At 32.0% G+C, this 18,064-nt stretch overlaps 1 protein-coding gene across 1 annotated transcript in view; it reads right to left on the reverse strand.

Annotated features, from left to right (window-relative positions):
* Cnbd1 (cyclic nucleotide binding domain containing 1) overlaps positions 1 to 18,064 on the reverse strand; it is a 315,836-nt gene that overhangs the window by 85,602 nt on the left and 212,170 nt on the right. Inside the window, exon 6 of the mRNA XM_078016396.1 lies at positions 6,976 to 7,163. Within this exon, the coding sequence (XP_077872522.1) occupies positions 6,976 to 7,163 (188 nt within the window). The remainder of the gene's footprint in view (positions 1 to 6,975; positions 7,164 to 18,064) is intronic.

Consider the following 18,064-nt stretch of genomic DNA (forward strand, 5'->3'; position numbering starts at 1 on the left):
TGCAGGACAAGATGGTGGATTAGCAGAAAGAGACTTTTCTCACGGCTCTATGACTTGGGACAGCGAGAAAATACTTCTCTGTGAGGTAAGTGAAAGATGTACTCCATTAATATTTAATGTTGGACAGAGAGCCTTGAAGACTGAGAAATTTGGGGTACATCAGACAACGATAAGAAATAGAATTGGAGCTTAACTCCTGGTGAGAGTGGGGAAAATTAACAAGCAAAGTCAGAAAAGACTGAAAAGTGCTGGGAAAGCCTTGTCATGGGGAAATTCCAGTATCACAGGGGTAGCCTGCCCTGGGCCAACCCAGAAGCTGTTTGGCTCATTAGACTAATTGGTGCCTGAAACTGACCCAGGTCTCCCTACTGTGCAAGGGGAGCCCAACCTGGAAAAATATTGGTACATCAGTGGGACAGCAACACCAACTCAGACCAGGAACTCAGATCTGTGAGTTCCAGGATGGAATCCACAGGATGCCAACTGCAAGATCTAAACTGAGCTTAGCAAATCAGGAGAATCTCTGGCATGGAGAATTTCTGGCATGGAGACCATTTTGCCTGGGGGTAATACAGGTTAAAGAGGCTGGAGAAGGCCTCCTCCTTACCCATCTCTCTTGAATCAGCCAGAGCACAGGACCAGCAGAGCAGGGAGAATCTGAATGGGTGGAGTGACTGAATTCAGAGCTCAGAAACAGTCCTTGAGAGGCCACAAAAGGGCAGTATCCCTGAACAACAGAAACAGTGAAGAACCAAATCCCCCTTCTCATGAGTGGTACCCTGGTCAGAGTAGTGGGGTACAGTCCTAGGAGTGCACTGATTCATTAATGCCTGATAACTTTCCAAGAAATAAAACATCTGGGACAATAGCAGAGCTATGCCTTGTCCCTGGGAACTTCACTTGCAGAAACTCATCTCTTAGAACCCAAAGGCAACTATATCCTGGAAGTGAAGCCAAAAGCTACTCACACCATCACCCTGAGAAGGGAAGCTGAGAAACAGAAAAACAATTTAGCACAGAAAGCATGCATATACTCTCATTGACTAGTCTGTTATTTTGTTTTTGTATTTGTTTTGTTCACGAATGTGTGCTGACTGATAAACAATGGACATTTATACATTTGTACATGTTCTTATTGGTTTCTGCTTTTTCACTTTCAGCATTCCTTGAAGGTACTTATTTTTACATGCTCTGTTTTTTGAGGGTTAGGGTTTTTGATTAGTATATTTTGGATTTATTTTCTATTGTCTCTTTCACAGCTCTTTTTTCCCTTTGTTTCTGTTTCCTCTCTTTTTTCTTGCTAGCAGCTGAATTCTATTGTTCTCTTTCACTCTTTTTGTAAATCTTTTACTTTCTATATTTTTCTTCTCCCCTCTCACAAACACCTCCTAAGTCATAGCTGCATTTGCCATATTTACCTCTTGAATCTGCATTCCCTTTTCTACCCCCATCTCTTCTTTCCTCTTAATGAACTCTATCTTTAACTAGATTATTAAACATATTCATATCTATTGATTTTCTAGAATTCTCATTTCTAAAATTTTTTGAAGGCAGTTATTTTTCATGGATCAGTTTTTTGAGGACTAGGATATTTGATTAGTATATATAAAATTTGTTCTTCTTTTCACTTCTTTTTTATTTCTATTTTTAAATTTTTATTTAATACATTTATCTTCCCACTTATCTCATTCCCTCAACTCACTTTCTCTTTTCCTCTACTAATTAGCCAATCTCTATTGATTTCCTTTTCACTCTTCCTTTAATTTCTTACTTCTATTTCCTCTCCTCCTCCCTTATTATCATCACATTATACCTTACTTCTGTTCTCTATCTGTTCATCATTTGAAATTGTCAACTCTTTTGTAAACTTACTGTTTTCCATGGGCAATAACTAATCATGTCATTTCTGATTATTATGACAATCTACATTGTAGATTTCATAGCAAGAACTATTTGATTTAATGATACAAATTGTTTGCATTGGTTGTTATTGTGAACAGTCTCTCCCTAACTGTGAAGTATAGAAGACCTTCAGGGACACAATAAATCCACAGAGTAGAAACTCTACTGCCTGAAGACCAATTGTTAGATGGATAGACTCACAAATAATAGATAGATGAAGGCTCAGAGATATAAAACAAAGGACTGCATAATGTTCTGAATGAAATAATATCTGAAAATTCTCCAAACTTAAGAATGAAGTGAAACATCAAAAACAGGAAGCAGACAGGAACCCATTATACAAAATTAAAATACATCCACACCAAGGCATATTATTATGAAAATGACTATCATACTGAATATAAGGATAGAAATTTTATAGGGTGCCAAAGAAAAATGCCTAGTCACATTCAGAGAGAAATCAATCTCAGGTGATTTCTCAGTCCAGACTTTTTAAAGCTAGGAAGTTTGGGAATACGGTATAGAAAACTGAAAGAAAATGGATGCAAACTAAGAATACTATATCCTGCAAAATTAAGCTTCAGAATTTATGTAGAAGTATAAAACCTTCCGTGATAAACAAAATTTAAAAGAATTCTCAATTAAAAAGCCTATACTATAGAACATAGTCAATAAAATATTTCATGAAGAGGAAATGAAGAAAAATCTGAAAATCAGCAAATTGAAGAACTACACTAGAAGACTAGTTGACCAAAGAAGAAACTAATTCAAATTAAAAACCAGAAATAAATCAAAATTACAAGGAATAAAAATCATATTCCAATAATAACATTAAATATAAATGGCCTAAATTCAACAATCAAAAGACATAGACCGTAAGATTGGATTATAAAACAAGACCTAACAAGACGAGGTCAACAAATGACTCACCTCATGGCAAAGACATCAACAGAATCAAGGTAAAAGAATGGGGAAAAAAAACCTTACTATTCACATGTAAGGGACAAAAAAGGCCTATTCATACTGTTTAAGGGAATTATACATAATAAAACATTCAATCATAAACACTGAAGCCCCAAATAATGGAGCATATCTGTATATGAAAGAAACCCTTCAAAATTTCAAGAGTCACATAGATCTCAACACAATAATAGGATAACTTCAACATGCCCCTCTCATCACTCATAGATATTCCAAATAATAACTAAATAATGAAGCTATGGAACTCAAAATTACAATTAATAATTTAGACTTAACATATATAGACTATTTCTTATCATCAGTGACTGAATATACTTTCTTCTCATTGCCATACTGTTCATTCTCTACAATAGAACATACCTTAAAAAAATTCTTAGCTAATATAAAAAAAACAGAGATTATATCATTAATTTTATTAGATTATAATAGAATAAAGTTAGAAATAAAAAATAGAAGCTACCCTGATACCTGTAGACTAAATATATGCTGTTGAATATATGCCAATGAATACCTGAAGATATCAGAGATGAAATTAAAAATAATAATTAGAGTAAAGTGATACAAAATATCAAAATCTCTGGGATAATATGAAGGAGGTGATAAGAGTAACATTTATAGCATGGAGCACATTTATTGAAAGAATAGAATGTCATCAAATAAATAACCTCCTTTACATCTCAAAGCTCTGGAAAAGAAGAACAAAAACAGCCCTAAAATCAGTAGAAGAAAAAAAATAATTAAAATCAGAGATGAAATTGGAACCAAAAAAAATCAAAATATCAACAAAACAAAAAGTTGGATCTTTCATAAAATTAATAAAATTGATAAAGTCTTAGCCAATCTAATGAAGAGAGAAATGTCAAATTACTAAAATTGGTGATAACAAAGGAAACATCACTACAACATGACTGAAATATAGATAATAATCAGAAACTATTTTGAAAATATGTGCTTCAATAAAATAGAAAATCTTGAAGATAACAACAAATTTCTAGAGATATATGACTTACCTAAAAAAAAGTCAGGAGGACATAGAAAATTTAAACAGATCAATTACAAGCAATGATATGAAGACACCATCAAAAACCTACCAATAAAGAAAAGCCTAGGGTAAGATGGATTCTCAGCCAAATTTTATCAGACCTTCAAAGAAGAACTTACACCAATACTCCTCAAATTATTCCATGAAATTGAAAAAAATACATAAATTGAAGGAAACTCTTCTAAACTCATTCTATGAAGTTAGTATTACCTTGATATGAAAACCAGACAAAGACACATCAAGAAAAGGAAACTTCAGACCAATAAGCCTGATGAACATAGATGCAAAATTCTTAATAAAATATTGTCAAATTACATACAATAACATATTAAAGAGATAGTACACCATGATCAAGTGGGTTTCATACTAGGGATGCAAGGTTGGTTCAACATATGGAAATCAATAAATGTAATTCTTCATATCAATAAATATAAAGATAAGAATCACACGATTATCTCAAAAGATTCAGAAAAAGCATTTGAAAAAATGCATCATCCATTCATGCTCAAAACACTAGAAAACTAGAGATAGCATTTAAAATGTGAAGAATATTTCTTCTATCTATGTTAAGCCAATGGAGAAAAACTGAAACCATTTCCTTTAAAATCTAGAACAAAACAGGGATATTCTCTTTCACCACTTCTACCCAACATAGTCTTTAAAACCCTAGCCAGAGCAATTAGACAAAATAAATAAATTAAAGGGAACCTAATGGGAAAAGAAGAGCACATACTATCCCTATTTGCCAATGATATGATTCTGTATTTAAAAGAACTTATAAATGAATTCAATAAAGTAGCAAGATATAAAATTAACACCCACAAATCAATTGTGTCCCTATATAACAATGATGAATCAACTAAAAGAGAAATTAGAAAAATTATCCCATTCACAATAACTTCAAAATATAAAATATATGGGAATCAACATAACAAAAGAGGGGAAAGAACTCTACAAAAAACCTCACATAACACTAAAGAAAAGAAATTCTTGGATAGGCAGAATTAATACTGTCAAAATTGTCATACTACCAAAATCACTATAGAGATTCCTCTTAAAATTACAATGACCATTTTTCATAGGAATAAAAAAAAGCATCCATGAAATTCATTTGAAAAAAAGAGGCCAGAATAGCCAAAGCAATCCTTATTTTGAACAGTGAAGCAAGCAAGAGCCATCACAATACCAGATATTAAAACATACTACAGAGCTATGATAACAAAAAGACCATGGTATCGGCACCAAAAGAGACATGAAGAGAAATGGAACAGAATAAAATACAAAGAGGAAAAACCACATAAAAACAGTTAGCTCATACTAGACAAAGGCTCCATAAACATACATTGGAAAAAAGATAGCCTCTTCAATTCATGGTGCTGGGGAAACTATAAAATTCATATGCAGCAGAATAAAACTTAACCCCTATCTCTTCCTCTGTATAAAACTCAAGTCAAAGTGGATCATGGAGCTAGGAATTATATCAGAGACTCTGAAATTACTAGAGGAAAATGTAAGCCCAACTCTCTATTATTTCAGTTTAGGATTTGATTTTCTCAACAATATTCCTAAAGTAGAAGAAGTAAAATCAAGAATCGATAAATGGAATAGTTTCAAACTGAAAAGCTTCTTCACAAACAAGTGAATAATGAAGAAAAGGAAGAGAAAGCCTATAGAATGGGAAGAAAACCTTTGCAACTTGCACCTCAGATACACCATAACCACCAGGATATACAAAAGAGCTCAACAAAATTAACACCAATGAAACACATAACCTGATCAATAAATGGGCAAAGGAACTGAACAGGCCCTTCACAGAAGAAGAAATACAATTGTGTTCAACAAATAGATGAAAAAATGTTCAACATCTCTAGCAATTAGAGAAATGCAATTTAAATCTGCATGGAGATTCAATCTTACTCCAGTCAGAATGGCAATTATCATGAATACAAGTAACAATAAATGTTGGTGAGGATGTGGGGTAAAATATTCACTCATATATTGTTGGTGGGACTACTAATTAGTATAACCACTCTGGAAAGCAGTATAGAGATTCCTTCAAAAACTTGGAATGAAACCACCATTTGATCCAGTTATCCCACTCCTCCATTTATAAACAAAGGACTTAAAATCAGGATACTACAGTGAAATAGCCAAACTGAATGTTTATGGGAGGATAATTGACAATAGTCAAGCTATGGAACCAACCAAGGTGTCCTTCAATAAATGAATGGATAAATAAAATGCACAATGGAATATTACTCAGCCACAAAGAAGAGTAAAATAAATTCCACAATCACAGATGACTTCATCAGAAGCAATGATGTGTAGAACACCATGAACTTGAATAAGGGGTTACTTATGCAAACAAATGAGTTTTGGCAGAGGCAATTTACCAACTGATAATCTTGAAATATTATATGTAGGCAATAGATTTTCTTCAAGTACGAATTTTTTATTATAATGCAATCAAGCCCTTGATTATCTTAGCATTGAGATAAACATGATAAACACATCCTTGACTTGATCATGCTAATCAGTTGTTTCCCTATCCTCAAGTCTCTGTAACCTCACCTTTAATGCAAAATAACACCATTACTTTGTCAATGAACCAGCCACATTGACCTTGTTTCAGGTATCAAAGGGACCACACATCCCCTACCTATGAGCAATATGCTACTGAAGGCATTCTGCAACAAAAATTTTAATCAAATTTCTAGTTTAATATTGATAGTTCAATTTATATATATATACAAATTAATATATATAAATTAATATATATATAAAACATAAAATAATATATATTTTAGTTGTCAATGGATCTTTTTTTTATTTATTTACATGTAGTGCTGAGAATTGAACCCAGTGCCTCACATGCCAGGCAAGCACTCTACCACTGAGCCACAACCCCAACCCCAATTTATTTTAAGAGATATACTATTTTGACTTTTGCAGTACATTGAAGATAATTTAGATCTAAATATCAGAAAAAGACAAAATTAACCATCAGGTTACCTTGTTGCTTGTGGAAAAAGCAAATATTGATCTCTTACCACTATGTCATGTGAAGGTACATACAACCCAGAAAGTAGAGAATTTGGAAAGTCTTCATCAAAAATAAAGCTGCTGTGTGATGGCAAAGAGGTTGTTGATTTAGTGTCTTCCAACAGGTTTTTATACACTTTTACACGAGGTCGAGCTTGGCCTTTCAGTATTATATAAAATCCATCATTTCCGTACACTGAAACAAAACAAATCCAAAAAAGATATGGATATGACTAGAACATATATCATACTTGCAAATTCCTTTCAATTTATATACTATGACAATAACTACAATGTAGCCCCTCAGCCATTCACAAAGAGAGTATTCAAATAACAAGAATACAAAGGCCCATTTGGAGTATTCATTTCAGACATTGTGTATAGTAGCCCATCTTCCCATGGAATTGCCAGGGGGGTAAAAAGAGCGTGGTGTCATTTCTCATACCTTAATATAATGAGAAACTTGAAATTGACACTCTTGCCTCAAAATTGGCATTTTCTTATTTTATATAAGTAATAATAAATATATAATTATAATATATATTATGTATTATATAATATAAGCATATATTATATATAATATATAGACACATACACATACATACACACTATTAATTGTTATTTATTATTGTTCTGGACATGATGATCATTTCTAGAACTGAGTAAGGCAGATAGTTTGGAAAAACTGATTGAACAAAACCACATTGTAAGTCTCCACAATAAATCTGTAAACCAATCCAGTGCAACTGTGTGTCTGTAGGTCTGGCAGATGTATTTCCTTATGAGCTATTTAGATCAGTTCCAGCTCCTATGGAGCTTCTACTTTTGAAAAAGCAGGGCATAGTAAATGAATGGTCTCTTTATCCAGTTCTCAACTCTTTACATTTCTTTATAGAACTGGAACAAGTCATTCAAGTGCTACAAGATTCTTTATTACACTTTGCTCATCATCTTACAATAAACAGAAACTTCACAAATTGATTTTCAGGGGCAATCATGTGTATTTGTATCCCTAAACGTTCTCAGTTGCCTGTGTTCTCTGCTTTTTTTTTTTTTCAAATTATTATCATCATCTGACCTCAGTGTTTATTAGTGGGGTTCTTTATCACCATGATTTCTTCAGTCTTCTTTAAAGCAAAGTTTGGTTTTGCTTGGATGTCTGAGGTTCAAATGGACCCATTCTGGGTAGCACAATATTGTTCACTAAACATTTAATCTGTGTGGTGAGGGCACTGCAGAAAATTTGTTTTTTAATGGCTATTAGGTGAGCTATTTGAGCATCAAATGGTAGCAGGCATCTGTAAAGATCAATGAGTATAAATTTTGTTAGACAAGTAATGGTTTTGACTGAGAACAGTGTTGGGGGGCCTGTTAACAGAAAGGTATATTCTAATAAGTACATTTTATATTGTTTCAGTGTAGAGTTAACTGATATTTCCCAGCATAGATTAAAAATTGTGGGAATAGATGCATTGTATAAACAATCTTATTTCAAGGACTTCCATTTGCCTTCCCAATGTGAATTTTATCCTTTTCCTTTACTAACCATCATTTTATTCAACGTTGCATTTGCCATGATAAAAATTCCATTTCCCAGACACTCTTAAATTTGTGGCCATGCAGTATAATTCTGATTAATAAACTATTGGGAGAATTTTTGTTTCCCAAACTTGCACAACAACAACAACAACAACAACAACAACAACAACACACACACACACACACACACATATGTACATGATACCTAGAATGAAGAATGATGTTGAGACTAGGACAGACACATTGTCACTAAAATGAAAATGTGAGGTGGATATTAGAGTTCTGACTCTGATGTTTTTTTGTGTGTTTATCTGGTGACTTCTTGTGATATGACATAAATAAAACCCAAAATTGGCTTAAACTATTGTTCATTAGTTCTCTATTACTCAGGGCTGAACACAATTTTCATGTGGATATTGTTGGTATTTTGGTTAACTCTAAGCATAATTGGCCCATCTGTTACTAACATGTATAGTTACATTGTCACAGAGAATATTACCCCATGTGACACATCAATTTTGATAACTATATATAAAGAATGGCATTTTGTAGAAGTCATGGATATAGATAAGATTATTTTCAAAAATCCACCACCAAACTGCAATGCTATTTGGTTTGAAAATCTATGCTTAAATAAACTAAAGATGATAACAGATATATGGGATGATTATGTGTGGATTTCTACATTAGGCTGACAATCTATATCATGTGTTGAAACCAATTTCACAGTAATCTCTACCTTCATTTGAATAGCAGTTATCTCAGTTGAACAGCAGTACCTAATATATATGTAATAATTAGGACACAAATGTTAAATTGAAAACTGCACACTCTAAGTATCATGCCCCAAGAAAATGTGTTCACTTTGGAGATAAATACAACTCCTCTGATACACTCAAGAAAATCTTTCTTTTCTGCTAGATCTTTACCCAGCAATAGGGAATTTTGCAAAATAACTTGCTTATACTGTATTTATGTTCACATTTACATCGTAAAATATTTAATATTCAGGAGGTCATTAGGGAGTTAAACTAATTTGAGGGAAAAAAATCTGAGAATCATGGGAAAATATTTAGATCAGAAAATATCTCATCATCCCTTACATTATATTTACCAAAAAAAATCAAATGAAGCTATTCTGGAAGCTGCTAACTCTATCATGTACAAAAATAATGCTGTATTTGCAATTTTAAGAAATATTTTTAGGGGCTGGGGATGTGGCACAAGCGGTAATGTGCTCACCTGGCATGTGCGGGGCACTAGGTTCAATCCTCAGCACCATATTAAAAAAATAAAATAAAGATGTTGTATCCACTGAAAACTGAAAAATAAATATTAAAAAATTCTCTCTCTTAAAAAAAGAAATCTTTTTAGAAAAAATATTTTTAATATTAAGGTAGTATCCTTTAAAATGGTATATATAATTTTCTTTTTCAAAGTAATGTTCTATAAAAGGATCAAGGGTAACTCTAGGAGACAGGAAAAGGGACCTCAGTGTTGTATTCATTATGTAATGTCAAAAAACAAAAACATGTATTCCTAGGATTAATTTTCAGTTCAGGAATTATATGTGAAGTCAAATTATCTCCACGTATTCAAACTGTTCATTATTTTTGAATTTTTAGTGAACACAAAATTTTTTAAATGTTGTCAATGTTGTTATTAAAGGATATTAATAAATTCTGAATTTCAAAACTAATATACATAACCAGGTTTACTAATGACATGACTATTTGAAACATTTTGACCAACTTGAATTAAGAAGCTTGGAGACATAAAAGGCTGTATCTCACACCAAAATCTGTATATTAATTAGTTAATACTGCCTAAAACATCATTATATTAAAAATATTCTTTGGAAAAGTTACTTTTAATATCAAGATGTACAAAATATTTTATTCAAGCATTGCACGGGAATCTTTGTCCTTAGTTTTTTCATAACTAGATTTAGGTCTTCCATCCTCTAACACAGCTATCAGAAAATACCTTAATATATTTAGAATGTAGTTATTTTGCCTCTGAAATTTAGACTACAAGTTCTATAATTGTTTGCATAACATTGATGAGTATTTACATAAGATATTTTAGCTATTTTAAACTTCATAAACTTCTGCTCAATTTCTTGCTAAATTTTTTTCAAAAATTAAGAAAGAGTACAAAGAAAAAGTAAGTATTGCCAATTCTTACATAAATCAGAATTTTTAATAAGTGCATTTATTTGGAAATACAAGGAACAGGGACTGGAATAAACACAATTTTTAAAGCTGAAAAAAATCAAATATTGGTATGGATGTGAATCAACTGGAATTCTTATGTATTGTTGAAAAAGGAGAGCAAAATGGTTATAGTACTCTGTAAGAATGTCTGCTTTTTATAAAAGGAAACCTATATCTAACCTATGTTCCAGAAATTCAGTTTTTAGGTATTTATTTACTCCGAGACAAGAAAATGCATGTCCAAAAAAAGGCTTGTATGGGAATTTTACTAGCGGCTTTATCCTAGAAGCCAAAAGCCATCTATACAGAGACAGTGTGTCAACAAGTCTAGCCTAACCATGTAATTTAATATTACTCAGCCATAAAAGAAGAATGAACTACTGATTAATCTCAAAAGCATTATTCTGATTGAAAGAGAGCATTACAGAATGATACATGTTATTTGATTTCATTATACAGCTCTAAATGTTTGGTGCAAAACTAATTTATAGTGAAAACATAAAAGAGAAAAAAACAAAATAATTGCCCCTGGGGGTCGGGCTAGAGATTGGTAAGAGGCATGCAGAGAACTTCTTGATGTTTGATGATAGCAAAATTCTATATTTTTTGAGAGATTTGGTTTTGCAGTATTTGTCTAATTCATTAAAAAAATACACTTAAGGTACACTTATGAGCACCACTGAAAGCAGATTTTACCTTAAAGATAAGGACCAGAAACATTAAATTCTAGGAAAACTGAAGTGTTGGCAGGGCAGGTTCAATATCCTGATGCTATGCCATATCAGTAAGAATAGAATAATGCTAACATAGTAGGGGGAAAAAATGTAGGAAGAAAAGGAGTATTCACCCATGACAGCAAATACTTTTTTTTTTTTTTTTTTTTGGTACCAGGGATTGAATGCAGAGATGCTTAACCACTGAGCTACATCCACAGCACTTTTTTATATTTTTTATTTTGAGATAGAGTCTCATAAGTTGCTTAGAACCTCAATATTTGCTGAGGCTGAATTTGAACTTGGGATCCTCCTATTTCAACTTCTTAAGCTGCTGGGATTACAGATATGTGCCACAATAGCAAATACTTTTTGAGCCCTTTCTGTGTTTTGATCATATTAAATGTTCTAAACCTTGTACATGTATTAACTCTTTTGGTTCTCTTGGCAAATATTTAAATTAAGTATTATGGTTGTTCCAATTTTACAATTAGGAAATGAATACAGTAAAAAAATTAATCCTTCCCAAGTTTGGAGGGCCAGTAGTGATGAATCCAGCATTTAAACATACCCTACACTACAGCTCCAGATTACTCTGCTGGTCCTTGTGACTCTATATAGTATAGTACTTCCCACCCCACCGCATCTTTCTCTCTCTTCCTTAGTACATATTTTAGATTGATATAGTTTCAATTATGATAAAAAGTAAGACTAGATATATAACCTAAACAAATATCCCCTTGAGTTATTTTAACTTAAAAAGGTACATTTCAAAGTTTTATGTTATTTTAAAAAGCTGAAAATGAAAGTCAATATATGTGTGCTATGAAGAAAATGTGTCTAGAAAGAAACTGAGTAATATAATTTATTGCTGATAAAAGAATATTTTTAACTTAAATAGACCATGTCAGAAATGACACTGTTACTTATTGAGCATTTTCTAAGGCTTGATTAGAACTGTAACCATATCTATTATATCTGTCCCTAGACCATCTCCATAAAATCCAGGTCAATGTTCTTAGCTCTTAATCATAAGTGGGTTGATCAGCTATGCCTACAAGAGAAACATCTTTTTTTTTTTCCTCCCAAATTTCCAAATCCAGAAACTTAGCCATCCCTGGTTCTCAGATAGACTAAACTTACTACAAAGAATGTCATATACTGAGCATCAAATATTTACCATGTACTGTGCTAGGTGTTCAAATACTGAATATTCTATTAATCTCGACAGTTATATATCATTAGTCCATGTTTTAGATGAAAAAAATCAAGACACAGAATGATTAAGTTGTCACAAGTCACAAAGTACATTAACATTTGGAAGTTATCAACTATGTTCCAACCCCTGAGGGGGACACACACACACACAGAGCACTATGTGTATGTGTGTGTGTGTACAGCGTATCTTTGCAGAATACATGTATATAAAAATATGTGTATGCATGTTTAGTTTTATACATCTTATAAATGATCTCAGAGGGGATAGAAAGAGTTCCTACTATTTGTAACAGAGTTCCAAAATTGACCCTCAATTATTTCTTTAAATTAGTGTACCTGGTTTTTTTTATTCAATAAAAGAAATTTGAAAAAAATAAAAATTTAAAAGAACCTTCAGACACATATGCAGATTGAGCTGAAATTTGAGGTGATTTCTACAAATACATGAGAAAAACAGAAGAAAATAATCCTCATTGAAACAAAAGGCGAAACAAAATCATTAACGCAGTCATAAATCTAGAGAAAAGTATAAAGTATAGTAGAAACTGAAATAAAATAAGTTCATCAGATAGAATTCAAGGAATATTTTCAACTAGGTATAAAATGTATAAACTAGTTATTTAAGCACCAAAAAATTATCTAGGGAATAAAAAAAACTATTAAGCTCCCAAAGAACAATTATAATATTAAAATCACAAAGTGATATTAAATTCATGAATTGAGAGGAAAAGACATTTGTTAATAATGCAAGATAAACATAAATATTTGACATTTTTGACCAATTAGAAGAAACAAATTGTAAACGTCTTATTCAAATACTTAATACATTAAACTATCATTAAATTTTAAGAAAAAGAATAAAAGTATCCAAGAAAAATTAAGCAATAAGAAAATAATATGAATTTAAAATATTGATTCCAATACTTTGAAAAAGTAATTCATAAAAATTAAGCAGATTCATAATAAATTTTAATAAAATATGTATATAGTTAATCTCTATTACATGAAAAGTCCAAAGAATTATTTTTATAAGGACTCAAAAAAAATCTCTTAGGAAAACTTCATGTTTTTAAATATCTTAAACACATTTAATAAAAGTGTGTAAATAAGCATTCAAAAGAAATTAAAATACTAATAAGGAAAAGTCTAATTAATCATTTTGGTAGTAACTTTTCAGAAGGCTAAAGGCCAAACACAAAGTTAAACTAAAGCAAACATTTGCAAATTACTTACTGTCTCCCACTCTCTTACACAGACCTTTAACTAAAAATCAACCGTTCTGGAGGGACTTAAATGTTTAAAAGAGCTATAGATGAATAAGGTCATATTGTCAGCTGGCTAATTACTCCTTGGCCTCTAAAATCGAGTTTAAGTGTTATCTATCCAATAGGAAGGCCTTTCTTGACCTCCAGCCTCTTCTGTGCAGCATAATTGATGCCCCTTCTCTGGGAATCTCAGAGAATTTCTGCACTCAGCATTGTCAGTCTCTGTCAATAGAAACAAACCTCTGAAGAGAAGGAGCTCTGTTCTCAGTATTTCTAGCCCCTAGTGCATAGCTTGGCCTATTTAAGTCATTGAGCAAACACTTGTTGAATGTATGAAAGCTTCATTATGAAACTGTATTTCATTTCTTTCTAAAGAAGCTTATAAAATATTTGGAGAGAAAAAAAATTAACTAAGAATTCTGTATATTGAGAAATAAGATAAAAACTCTTTCATGGCCTATTTTCTTCTCATAACATTAGGTGGAAGCTAAGGAAAATGTCAGAAAGTTATAAAAAATTTTAATTTAGATAAGTTAACTCATAGACTCTGGTATCTTTTCAAATGGGATGATCACTCTTAGGGTCTATTCATTTTCCCTTATGGGGCCAGAAGGCACAAGTCTAACAACCTCTCTTAGAATATTTTTATAACTTGTGGAAGATAATATACAAATAAGACTGGATATTCACTTTGAAATTGGAAAACCAAATATATACATATTATCATAAAGTGAACAAGAAGGGAAGTAAAGAAATTAATTTCATTTATTTTGAGCACAGACCTTCTTTTGGAATGATCTGTCAATCCTGATATTTCCTGCTCCCAAATTTTAAAAAATTACTGTTGTAACACAAGGTATCACAAGTAAAGATCCCTAAATAAGTACAAAAATAATGTGAAGTTCCAGAGAAGAAATAAATTCTATCTGATGGAGAGGATCTGAGATGATAGTATGAAAAAGGTGATATTTATGATGGATGTTGAAATGTAGATAAATTTTGACTGACAGATGTGGGGGGAAACATTTATAATATAGGAAATAGCATGAGCAAGATACAAAAGCAAGTAACATGGAACTCCATGACAGTCTCCAATCAAGCATGGGAAATGACAAGGAATAGTGAATAACCCCATTTGTTAGAAGAATAGCATAGGGAAAAGCATTTTAAAGAATCAAATTAAAGGGGCTGGGGTTTTGGCTCAGTGATAGAGTGCTCGCCTAGCACATGTAAGGCACTGGGTTCAATCCTCAGCGCCACATAAAATAAATAAATAAAATAAAGGTATTGTGTCCATCTACAACTAAAAATATCTAAAAAAGAAAGAAAGAAAGAAAGAAAGAAAAGAATCAAATTAAGTTAAGCCAGGTGCTGTGGCACACACCTAAAATCTCAATGACTTGGGAGGCTGAGACAGAAGAATCACAAGTTCAAGACCAGCTCAGGCAACCTAGCGAGGCTCTAAGCAACTTAGTGAGACGCTGTCTCAAAAAAAAAAAAAAAAAATGGCTGGGAATGTGGCTCAGTGGTAAAGTTCCCTTGGGTTAAATCTCCAGTACCTAAAAAGAAAAAAATCAAAAGCAGTTTAGGACATACTTAGAAGAGCTATTCTGTATTGGAAATATGTATCAAATAACCAATTGCCAAACAGTTTATATTAGTAAGAATAAAACAATGTTTATTTTTTTAAAAAGTATGATTTTCAATATCTCTATTATCATTGATTTAATATTTAAAATGAGGCAATATTAGCATTCTTATGTAGCGCTAGAATGAAACATTTCTGATAATTTTTCAACATGTAACAAGAGACATAAAAATATTCACATCCTTTGATTCATTGCTTTTATCTTTAGAAATTGTCATAAATAATCCCAAGTAAAGATAAAAATTACTACAGACAAGAATGTATTTAGGGCCACAGTATTTATTATAGGGAAAAACCAAAAACCCTTTAAAAAGAATTATCAAGTAAATTCTGACATATCCATTATGAAAAGTATATAAATATGTATGTTAGTATACATAAACAGTTATTAAATATATAGTTATATATTATGAGTATATCAGGGAATCAAGGAAAGCTTCTGGAATGTTGAATATGACCTAGGGACCAAAATGACATAAGATTTTACTTGGAAAAATACATATAATTAAAACCAGAGAAAAATGTGTCAAAATGATAATCATGGCTATCTGAAGTTAAGATTATTAAGGGAGATTCCTTTTTCCTTATTTGTGCTTTAAAATATTTTCCATCCTTCTATAATGATCATATTTCATTCAGAGTCAGAAAACGTATTAATAACACAATGACTCATTGGGCAATTTTTCTGGCAAGAATTAGAAAGAACAGACAAATTGGGAGTCTGTTAAGGTAATCCATATAAGAAGAAATGAATGGAGGACTGAACTAAACACTGAGAAGGAAAACAGATTTGAAAATGAAAGTTGAAATCATATAGGACAACTCAATTAATTTAAAGAAAGAGGAATAGTTAAAATAATTTTTAATTGTGAAGATTTTCACAAGGAAAATAGTACCATTAAGCTATCTCATAGAAAAAGACCTATGTGAAGAGCAAGAAGAGAAGTTGGCTTGTTCTTGTTTTTTCACAGCATGCCTGCAGGACTTCCAAGAGGAGAAACAGATCAGCCATTCACAGATGTGAATGCAGAACTTAACTGAGGCTAAAACTGATGAGTATGGAAAACGAAAGAATATACATTTGAATTTAATCATAGGAGTGAATGAAAAGTTTCTTAGGAAAAATGAAACAAAAGGAAAGGTAGAATTCCTGTAGGAGACAGGAAAAGCGTGGAGTTGTAGAGACAAGAATGAAACAAGTTGTTCACAATGCCCTTTGCAAGATGCTGAGTTCCTTCTGGGAATATATCTTCCTAAGGAGACACTGATAATTAAATCATCCTGGCTCAGGGTGTCTAGTCAGAGGATAATTGTTAAGACAAACTGCAGACACTACAACTTTTTAAAACTCATCCCCTCATCCAAGCTAGTTAGAGGGGCTAAAAAAGAACAAATTAAGAATCCACCACACTCATACCAATAGAGATGATACCTGACTACACACTGTACCTGCTACATTTTTAACCAACGGTGAAAAAGTTACAGGCACTCAGCAGAAATTGTTCCATAAGTTTTTAATTTGGTCTTCCCCAGGCTAGTGAAATGCCCTATAATACTCTCTTCAGATGTTCCACAGTGGCAGCTAGCAAGTTCTCCATAAACCACATGATAGGAAATGCTTTCAATACAGCGTAAGCTATGCTATTGATAGGTTAGGTGAATGCATTTTTTACTTTTTGTGTGTTCAACTTATTTTTTAATACCTTTATTTATTTGTTTTTATGTGGTGCTGAGGATTGAACTCAGCGCCTTGCCTGTGGTAGGCAAGCACTCTACCACTGAGCCACAACCCCAGCCCCATCAACTTATTGGGGTGACTATATTAAGTTACTTTAAAAATAGTTATGTACTTGTAGAGAATGCATAAAGGGAGAAATTATAATTTTACAAATTTGGGTTGATTATTTTTAAGAACTTTAAATCAGTTTATTGTCAATCTTTTTTATTTAGACTTTCTTACATAGAAATTCACTATTAATATTTCTTAATTCAATGTTGTTTGTTCACATTCATAATGTACAAGTTAAAGTCAAAGCCTTTGATCTTTTTCAGTAAAAAACTTTATTCATTTACTTAAACTCTGTTGTCTAAAGGTTTTTTTTTTACATAAATTTACAAAATACATGAAATATTTAAGAAGATAATGTAGAAATACATTTTTCTCCTCCTCTGGCTTCACACCACCCATTTTTCCTTCTTGTTTGTGTTCTCTGATATTCAAAATATTTACATTTTTATAAAATCCAAATCATTCAATCTTCCTTTTGTCACTTTTAGGCCATGTCTAAGAAATCATGGCTTAATCAGTAGTCAATGAAGATTAATTCTTAAGTTTTCTTAAAAGAGTTTAGTAGTTTTTAGGTCCTTGATCCATTTTGAGCTAATACTTATATATGGTGTGAGTTAGGAGTCCACCACCTTCATTATTAGAATGTATTTATATTTATTGTGCAGTTGTTCAAGTACCATTTGTTCTTTCCACCATTGACTTGTCCTGG

This window comes from Ictidomys tridecemlineatus, chromosome 7, assembly GCF_052094955.1.
Source record: "Ictidomys tridecemlineatus isolate mIctTri1 chromosome 7, mIctTri1.hap1, whole genome shotgun sequence".
Taxonomy (NCBI): Eukaryota; Metazoa; Chordata; class Mammalia; order Rodentia; family Sciuridae; genus Ictidomys; species Ictidomys tridecemlineatus.